Below are 10,618 nucleotides of genomic sequence, written 5' to 3'. Positions count from 1 at the left end.
AGCCACTGCTTGAAAAAAAATTGAGAGCAGGCAAAGGAAAGTGATCTTGATAAGGGCTTAACCCCACTTAAGAAAAAATTTCCAAAGCAAAGCCAACAGAAAATCTTGGTTGTGGAAATCCCACTTCAATAATTTATGCAAAGAAAGTTCTAAACATAAACAGTTAAACACGTACGTACGTATATGGGACTAATTCTCATACTTATTTTAAAGGAATTATTCCAATAGTGTCACTGTTGATAAAGTAATTTAAGGTTCACATACAAAACCAATTGATAATGGATAAAGTGGCCCAAACTCTTATAAACTCATAGATAAGATCTCATTTTTCCTATGTAGGATGTATATATATTCTCAATACGGTTTGATTGACATAGTTTATAGCGACCCAGAAAGTAAAGATAAAAGTATGTGGCTAGGTTATCGTCTCATACCAGGATGAGCTAATTAGCTAGAAGATACGTTACTCAATCAAGGGGGGATTAACTTGGCTGAGAACAAAGCTAGGTAGCACCAATTAAAGGGGTTTGCTTAATCATTTTCACTCCTCGAACCTTTATTAAAAATTGATTGATGAATTCAGATTTGAATCTCCTGTTGGCATGCAATGAGTGGATCTTTTATCCATAATTTATTCAAGCGAATGAAAGGGTTGTCTTTCTAAACTTTGGAATTGAAAATGATGTGTGCTATGATCATTAATTGTTCTGGATCATCTTCAAACCCTTTTTTTGAAAGTTTTTTTCCCCGCTAAGTTAAGATTTATTAATCAATGATTCAATGCTACAGTTTCTTTTCGACGAATATCAATGCCAGTAGTTGGATCATAGATGAAAAATGAATTTGGACCATGAGTGCTTTTTTTTTTTAAAGGATGATGTTATTATTATTATTATTATTTTTTTTTGAATAGAAGATGATGTTATTTATACGCCTAAAATTATTCCATTATTCCAAATATTTCAATAACTCTAGAGGCGACATTCATTTTAAGCACTTGAGAAATGAAGTTGTTTTTAGATTGGATAACCTATATCAACGTCAAACAAGAACATTATAGTATCGTACTCTAATGAAAATTCCGACTACAGGTTATTACATATTAAAAATAAATTATTACAAATAATCTAATACGCATAATTAAAATTTAAAAGATTGACAACAACAACAAAATATTAACCAATTCATAGATTTAATACTCTTGTTTTGATGAGATACATTTTCAACGTACTCAATCAACAGTTCTCTCTTTCAATATTTCCCAATTGCATAAACAATGTTTTTAGCTCTTTTAATTGAATCAACAACGAACAGATAGTGAAGAAAAATATTACCAACCACATTTCTTAACAAGTTCGATCGTTTGTCTTTCTTATGGGGGGCCACGCCATTAACATTCATCCTCAAGAATTAATGAGATAAAAGAAACACGAGTTTAACCTATTAGAAGAAAGAGAGAGATATGTACGTTTAGTTTACTTTAACATGATGATCGATTAGTTAAAGAACTCAAAGAAAGTATGGCCCAATCCCAACCCCAACCCCCAACATATTATTGATGATAACCTAGCTAGTGGGATTTGGTTTGGATTTGTTCCTCTCCCAATTATTTCCTTTTAACAACTTACAGTAGTAAAATAACCCTAAGTCTCAGATTAGATAATCTTAGTGGAAGAGACTTAAGAATTCCAATAAGGATGAATAAAGCTGAAAACGTATCATTTAGTTTTAGAGAAGAAGAAGAGAGCTGGAGAGCTTGGAATATCCTATTGTCCTTAACGTGTACGTTTAAAGAGTGGAAGGTAACCATGGTGGAAGGAGGGGACTCAAGTGGGATCCACGCCACTCATCTTGGATAAGCATCGACTCTCTGTGTTTCTGTAATTAGGGTAATACGATATGTAATTATGTATGCCGATCTAGTTGCAAACACAAAGACTTAGCACCATCAGAGGTAAACCATAAAATAGTTGGAGCTACCCAGTTTCTTGTTTGGGGTCCCAGATAGCGTCCACCCTCATCTCTTGGCAAAGTGTTTAGCTTTTTATGGCTAAAAACGATAATTTCTGTCATGCTGATCGATGGGTGATTGAGTGATCATTCCATATAGGAAGTTGAAAGTATACAACTCGTTTTGATCGAGATATTAGGATGAGATCCATATAAGCTAACTATAACAGAGAGTGATAGATTTATTATGCATGTGTATAATCAGTTTTGTAAAAAAAAAAAAAAAAAAAAAAAATCGTGTATATTCTTTTAATATTTTATAAGTATGTGTAAATACTCAATTGAAATCGTTTTAAAAATATGTGTTGATATGAATACATGAAAATACAAGAACAGAACATGTTTTCTGGAAAACGGGGAATGATAGACACGTTGCAATCCTTATTGAGCAGAATCAAAAAATTCACACAGAAAGCACAATTTTAGTTACATAGTGAAAACCACAATTTTGAAATTAAAAACACTGCGGGACTCGTACTCTTGAGAACCCAAATAAAATCAATCAACTTATTGATGAAGGATATGGTTCTTTACAAACACATATAGCTCTCTACGCGGCTACAATCTCTAGCCTCACTAGAGAGGTGCTTGTCTTGAATCTTGATCTTCATCTTCTTAACTTGAACGATCTGCATATATCGCTCCACTTGCAATACCAATCTTCTCTACTGATCTCGAGAGAATCAATGCATGTATATGAATGATTGGTGAGACACTTCTACATGGAACAAGTGTCTCAAGACTCCTATGCAATTCTTTCTAAGCAACATAAGAACAATGATTCTTGAGTCTCAAAAGCAGTCCCCAAATAACCTAACGTTTATGAATATATGAAGGACAAAAACCAAATCCTCAATCACAAAGATTTACCCTAATTGGACTCCTAATAGGAAAAGAATTTTTAATAAAAGATTTTCTAATTTAAATAAACAAATTCTAAAATGACTAGGACTTCAATGGCACAATTTCACCAGTTAGAAAATATCTTTAAAACAATAATATTTGAAAACCAAAAGATACTTTCCAAAAACAAACTCCTTAAAATGTAGGGTTGACTAGGACTGACTTGGGCTGAATCGGATATGTTGCAATCCCGTGCTTATACATGAGATGCAATTACCTGAAATTCTCCGAGACCAGTTTTGATGAACTTTGTAAGCTTCTTTTTCCAGCTTCTAAGGATGAAATGGGATAAGATATTTCACTTGCTTTTGTATGAGAATGTCAACACATAAAACGTACAAACATTTGTACTTACAATACAATACATGTATTTACTTACAATAATAATAAGAAGCAGGTATAAAATGCATAGGATTTGATGGTTTCAAACTTTTCCGAGACCAAAACTACCATAGCATGTTTTAAAAAATAAACTCCATAATATTAATACGTAGTAAGCATTTAGTTAATGAAAAAAAAAAATGCAAAGAATCAAAAGAACTAGGTGATCGAAATTGTAAACAATCCCGTTTGATGACGGATGTTATCCACTTACTTGTCAATAAATAAGTCACATTATGCATGTCATCAACTTACAACGTACCTCGAAAGCAAAATTAAGTTCAGAAAACGCGAGAAAACAACATCCATATGAAACGTACTTGTGTATCATGAATCTTTATATATGCACCTAGCTAGCTTCATAATTCCATGCATAATTCCAGAAGAACGAATATGCACGTATATATGAAAAGAAGAAAAATAATGTCGTTTTCTGTTTCTTTAACTGAAAGCAAGGAGCTGCTTTAAACTGAATCAACCCAGAAAAAAGACACAAAAATAAAGGCAGGGAAGTGCAAATTGCGTGTGAGTAATCGCTGGAATCAAACTAAAAGCAACAAAACATGCATCACCCACAAACCGTTTCCTGTTTATACAAATATAAAAGCAATTTTTTTTCCCCTTCTCTTTTCAGTTTAGCTGGCTAAGGTTCATGCCCCCATAGGCCAAATCTAAACTTCTAAAGCTTCTTTCTTCTTTGCGTTCTGTTTTTATATGTTCAAACACGTATAGCTAGGGCATATATATATATATATATATATATATATATATGTCTAGCTGACTAGCTAGGGTTCCCCTGTTTCTTTTGGAAGCCATTTCAAAATCCTCATTATGGAAGATACATGATCGAATTGATGATCTTCGAGTTATCTTCATATGCAATTATGCATTGCGCCGCATATTTCATTCCATGGTTTGGATTAAATCTCTGTCACATGAATCAATGGAGGAATCTAATCCCTAAACCCTAAAACCACCAAGGGGACCTAAGCTGTTGGATGGTGGTGATGTCATGTTGTGGTCCCTACAATTTATTGAATTTAAAATTTAACAACTTACCATGATGTCTGAATTCAGGTATCCCAATAATATTAATGGGTGGCTATCGTGTCCGAAAATACCATATGTATTCGAAGTTATTCTATCAAGGAGGGGATAGCTCAAATTTTTGTTCATTAGTAAGAAGCAGAGTTCTAGACAAATGATCGATCTACTTGGAGCATATAATAGTAAAAAGTTTTAAAGAAACAGATATACGTACGTATCTCCATTTATGAGAAATGAGTTATGCTCATTTATTTAACATCTTGTCGAAACACCCTTATTTAACATACTTGCGATATAATTTAATTTTGAAATAATTGATTCTTTAAAATTTCTTTATCGATGGAGACTATTAATTTCTGCAAAAGAAAAGTAACCAAGTGAAAACCAACTTTTCTCTTAGTTTCTTTTTATGCCTTGGTGTCCATTCTATTTGTCTACGAACTAGAGTTAAAATCTCACATGAACTGTTATTGACCATGTTACTGTTACTAAAGTGATTCCTCTCAACTCGATTAGGTCGTAGGGTTCCCAGTCGTTCCCCAGGTCATTATAATTGTACCAAAAAACCATTCCCTAATACTCATATATTATATATACCTCCCCTTTGTCACCCCAACTTGAATCACATTATGACAAAGCAAATGATGGATTGAAGGAAAGACTTCTCGATCATTGGGTTCTACAATATGATATTGTTATTCTTGTCCAACTTGGGTTTTGCATCTGTGACACTCACACCACATCACACAAGTGTGCAAGTGTGTAACTTTTCCTCCGTTTTTTCATTTTACATTAATGGGTTGATTACACTGTCCCTCTCATGTGTATGTTAATATGTATATATATAGAAACTCTTAGGTGTCTTCCTCATTCTAACGAAATAACATTTCAACGGTACGTGAGGTAATTGATTGTCTCGCACAACCTATTTTGATGATGAGATCTATAAAAGATGAAACCTCTTGATTTTTTTACAAATGTTATCCTCGCTGAAGAATTATACTAACATTTATACATTGAGATATTTTTATGGTAACAATAAAAATTTAAAGGTCACAAATGCGTTTGAAGTATATTAGTGTAACAATATATAAAAAAAGTATATCGATTTAGAGGTAGACTAGTTTGACATTTAGCTAAGCTGATATACGCATATATGACTAGTCCATACTTGACCTTCCAACATATAAAACACCAAGTACGTACATATGGTGTACTACTGTACTATAATGGGTACGGTTGGATAGTAGTGTCCTAGTGTTGGATAAGTTTTTCAAGATTGTTAAACCTTTTTCTATTTTCATTTTCATTTCATTTCCTTCCCTTTTTTTTTTGAAATAATTTGCCTTTGCCTTTCTTACTTTGCTAAAACGTTAAATGATTCCATCCCAATTGAAGAGTAATCCAAAATGCCAAAGCTACCCCTGAGTGGGTTTTTACAGTGCTCTCGATCCTCGATGAGATGAATGAAATATCCCCAGAGAGAACAAAGAGAGACCCAGATGGCCCCCACCATCCTCATGCAAAATGACGACACCATTCACCTCAAAAACACAAATACCCACAAACTCTTCATAGAACCAAACCACCCCCCTCTCTCTATATATAACCTACCGCTGAACCCACTTCTCAACCCACAATTTCATCTCTCTCTTCCCCTTCTCCTCTTCACATCAGTCTCTGCTCTTCCTCTCCTCGAATTCCCAAACCCCCACAAATCACATTTCAATGGCAGCAAGAGAGCCTTTTAACGTGACAGTCAGGTCACCGGCCGTGACAACACAGCGGTCACCATGGCATTCACCGGTCCCCTACTTGTTCGGCGGTTTGGCGGCCATGTTGGGTCTCATCGCCTTTGCCCTTCTCATCTTAGCCTGTTCGTACTGGAAGCTTTCCGGCTACCTCGAAAACAGCGAAAACGACGGTGAGCGAGACCTGGAGGCCGGCGAAGGAGGCAAAGGCGACGAAACCCAGAAGGCCCCGCCGGTTTTCGAAGAGAAAATCTTGGTGATCATGGCCGGTGACGCAAAGCCAACTTTCTTGGCCACCCCCATTTCGAGTAGGTCATCGTCTTTCGGTGACAGTTCGAGTACTAATAGCACTACTTGTAGCTGCGATAAGAGTGAGAAGTCGGTGGAAATGGCCGAGCAGACTGAAACGACTGTGAAATTGGAAACTAGTAGTGGCGCTGAAAATGTTCATCATCATGAGAACAACACCGAGGCGACGCATGAGGCCTCAACAGATCAGACCAATTAATTTTCTTCTTTTTCTTTTTTTAATTTTCCTCTTTTTTTTTGGGGTTCTCAATCTCTTGTGATTTTTGGGTTTGGCTGTGATCTGAAAGAGAGCTTGCATGTTGTTCTTTTTCACGGAAGCTGTAAATTAACTTTTGAGATGAAATAGAAGAATTCTCTATTCTTCACAATTTTGGTGTCTTTACTTTTTCTTCTGAATGGTTGCGGATTGGTGCTGCTTGTACTCTCAATTCCTCATCTTTTATTATCTGGATTTGATGAGAGGTAAAAAGGAAAAAAAAATTACAGTTTGATTGTAATTAACGGTTACAATCATTTGAACCGAAATCCAGAAACCGAAATTTAACGAAGCATGAAAAAACAATTTTGAGTGAAGCATGAAATTCTGGTGCGTGTATAAGTTAAATGACGAAGGGAAGGCACGTGTGAGCTATGCAGTTGTAGTTCTTTGGAAGCGTGCCTGATGCGGCGAGAGGAAACTGCACCAGGTTGCTGCTGCTGGAAGCATTGATGTTGATGACCAGACTGTTCTTTTTTAATTTCATCAAAATTAATTTTTATTTCGATGCATGAATTTCTCTGTTTTCTTCATGAAAGAAACATATACTATATCAGAAAGGAATTAAGTACAATCAGTGATCTAACTCTGCACTTAATTATTGATTTGTCGGGTCCAGATTAGATGAGTATATGATGTGTGCCCCTGCACTTGAATATTATAGGGTATTCCATATGATTTTCCCTTCTTTTCGAGGGCATATTAAATACGTTATTATCTTTCTAGCTTGGAGCTGATGTAAAATAGAATAATTATGTTTGTGAGTGGATCATTGCGCAATGCGCATTGTTATGTTGAGGGGCACATTTTGTTTTGGCATTAATCTTGTTCATATGTTGGGCGGTGACACTGGCTAGGTGTGGTGGACACATATGGATATGGAAAAATGATGATGGCAAGCAACAATCATTGGGATTAATAGTGATATATAGATGATGCGTCAAATAGTAAGCCACTAAAATCTCAGTAGTTCTTTAAATTGGGAATAATGTATATGTTGGAGAATAGAATCCCACATGAAAAAAAGTCTAAGCTTTTATAAGATACAAATAAGATTTTAGGACTCTCCACCTATAGCTTATAGATTTGGATTAGATGCCTAAATTTCAACTTGAAATCAAAACAAGTTACTCATTTCTAAATAATTATCCACTGGTGACATGGGCTCAACAAAACTAACATACTTGATATTTGTGACGTGCTTAATATTGCTAAGTATGAGAGTGCAGCATGTGTACGATCTTACTTACTTCTACTACAAAAATTGTTTTTATGTGCATCCTGATGTCATGTGAGGGAGCTTGTTGGAGAATGTTAGCTATTTCACCCACATAGCCAATTCATTTTTGGATGAATTGGACATGGCTAAAATTGGATTATCATGAGTGTTGTTAAACTTCCATTTAATCATGATGTAGTTTCAATACAAATTGTTAATATTTAATCTTTAACTCAATAGATTTCATAAATACAGGGGACGGTAAGAACCATTAGAAAGTTCCTATTCATCACTATAGTGAAACATGAATGAAAAATGGGACCAGCAAAAAACTCTATATATATGGATCTTATCTAGAGCGAGGCCTCGCTCTGAAATTAAAGTGCGAGGTTGGAGTTTAGGGTCACTTTTTGGTCTCATATCCACATCTCGACCGCTCAGCTTTTAGTTACTAATGTATAGATCATCTTTGTAAAATTTCAGCCAAATTGATGGTCGTTAAGGCATTGATAACTGCCTTAAAGCTAGTAAAGTTCAGGTTAGACAAATTTAGTTCGTCCATTGGTTTAAGCGAGTTAGGTACCTTAAAGACCATCAATTTAGCTGAAATTTTACAGTGATGATCTATACATAAGTACCTAAAAACTAAATGGTCGATATGTGGATATGAGACCGAGAAGTGACTCTAAACTCCAACCTCGCACTTTAATTTCAGAGCGAGGCCTCGCTCTTGATAGGATTTGTGTATATATATATATACAGATCCTATCCAGAGCGAGGCATCGCTTTGAAATTTCAGAGCGAAGTTAGGGTTTATGGTCACTTTTCGGTCGCATATCCACATCTCAACCGTTCAGTTTCTAGGTACTAATGTATAGATCATCTCTACAAAATTTCAGCCAAATTGATGGTTGTTAAGGCATTGATAACTGCCTTAAAGCTAGTACGGTTCAGGTTGGACAGATTCAGTTCGTCCATTGGTTTAAGCAAGTTAGATACCTTAAAGACCATCAATTTCGTTGAAATTTTGTAGAGATGATCTATACATTAGTACCTAAAAACTGAATAGTTGAGATGTGGATATGCGACCGAAAAGTGACCCTAAACCCTAACCTCGCTCTGAAATTTCAAAGCGATGCCTCGCTCTGGATAAGATCCGTGTATATATATATATATATATATATATATATATATATATATATATATAATGTGTGTGTGTAGAACAGTGGAAGTTGATATTTGAACTGAGATAAGAATCAAATCAACCTAATCTTAGGAAACCAGCTAATTGGTAATGAAATTCACAACATATATTAGAAGTTGAGATGGATATATAGTGTTTGGATAGTACTTGGAAGTAATAGTCACCACAGAAAAACTCAGTTCAAAATCCATTATAAACCTTAAAAAAAAAAGCAAGAAAGAGAGGAAAAAGAGAGAGATGCGGCAGGCAGAAAATGCTCGAGCATATAGTCTCTCTAAAGCAGAAATGATAGAAACTTGTACTAGCACTACCTAGTCGAGCTTTACAAAAGAATATATGGCTAAAAAATTTGAGGAACCTTGTACGATAGTTTCTTGGAATAGTTATTATGAACCTCTGTTTCTATTCTTTTCTTTTCATGGAAACTAAAACTAAATGAGTGACAAGTGTTTGCATGTGAACTCGATGTCTCATTGCTTTTGTTTCAAATCGATCGATTACCCCCAATTATCTAAACTCGAAAGTTCCAAACTAACTTTGAGTTTTGCCAAAGTCACTTAGAATGACAGAAGATGCTGGCATGGCTATAGGTATATAGCTCTTTGATTCTTTCTTTGTTAAATTCTCTCGGTTTTCAATTCCTTTCTTGCATGTACTTCTTCAGTTCCATCCCTACAACCTAGATGTGGTTAGGTACATTGTTGGACAAGCATATCTTCCTAACTTATAATGCACCATGTTCATCCCATATCTACATTAATATGTTGGTACAAATTAACTCCATGCAGCCACCCTAATTTGAGTACTAGCTAACCAGAAATTGTGTTCACCATTGTTGGGAAACAAATTCATGTCATAGCTTATTGATACGTCCATATTGTCTCCAATTCAGTCAGTAGTCTTCATAACTAGAATACCACACAATATATTACTAATACAAGCAACATCTATAACACGTAATAATTATGTGTACAACTTGGGTTATTTCTCTCACAATATAGTGAAAATTCAGTTAAGTTGTTATATGATATCTTCAATTCTAAGCTTAAAATTAGCTTATTCCAACATTTTATTTATAAATGTAGAGTAAACAAAAATAATAAAGTTAACACATGTATAGTTGAGTGCTGCCACACGTTACGATATGAGATTAACTTTATCCTCATTCACGAATCATAACTTGTATCGAATCGACCTCCTGCTGAGCTATATCTCTGATGACAGTCGGCACCTCATCAATATGGAGGAGACTGTTAGTGAGTACATCACTAACAAGAACTGAAACAGGCATAAACTTTCCACTGTTTTAGATCAGCCTATCGTGGACCAAATCTTAGGAGTCCCTATTCCGGTGAATACATCTGGGGTCCGGCTTCTACTGGTAAGTTTACTATCAAATCTGCAACTTGATTACAACTTTCTGACGCTCGAAAACATGAACAAATTTATCTTATTAATAAGCTTTGGAAATTAAATGTCCAACCAAAGATTAAATTATTTGGATGGCTACTCCTAAGAGGCAGATTGAAAACTAGAGA

At 35.1% G+C, this 10,618-nt stretch overlaps 1 protein-coding gene across 1 annotated transcript; it reads left to right on the top strand.

The window, feature by feature from the left end:
- The first annotated feature begins 5,957 nt into the window (after positions 1–5,957).
- LOC112197784 (protein GLUTAMINE DUMPER 3) lies at positions 5,958–6,766 on the top strand. The gene has a single exon (XM_024338616.2). The coding sequence runs from the start codon at positions 6,070–6,072 to the stop codon at positions 6,598–6,600; it is 531 nt and encodes a 176-aa protein (XP_024194384.1). The 5' UTR covers positions 5,958–6,069; the 3' UTR covers positions 6,601–6,766.
- Positions 6,767–10,618: the final 3,852 nt, after the last annotated feature.

Source organism: Rosa chinensis, chromosome 4, assembly GCF_002994745.2.
Source record: "Rosa chinensis cultivar Old Blush chromosome 4, RchiOBHm-V2, whole genome shotgun sequence".
Lineage (NCBI taxonomy): Eukaryota > Viridiplantae > Streptophyta > Magnoliopsida > Rosales > Rosaceae > Rosa > Rosa chinensis.
The sequence above is the reverse complement of the archived record's forward strand: the minus strand, read 5'-3'. Positions and strand labels throughout refer to the sequence as shown.

Coding starts and splice junctions, on each gene's coding strand:
- LOC112197784 (XM_024338616.2), top strand. CDS start 6,070: ATGGCAGCAAGAGAGCCTTTTAACGTGACAGTCAGGTCACCGGCCGTG.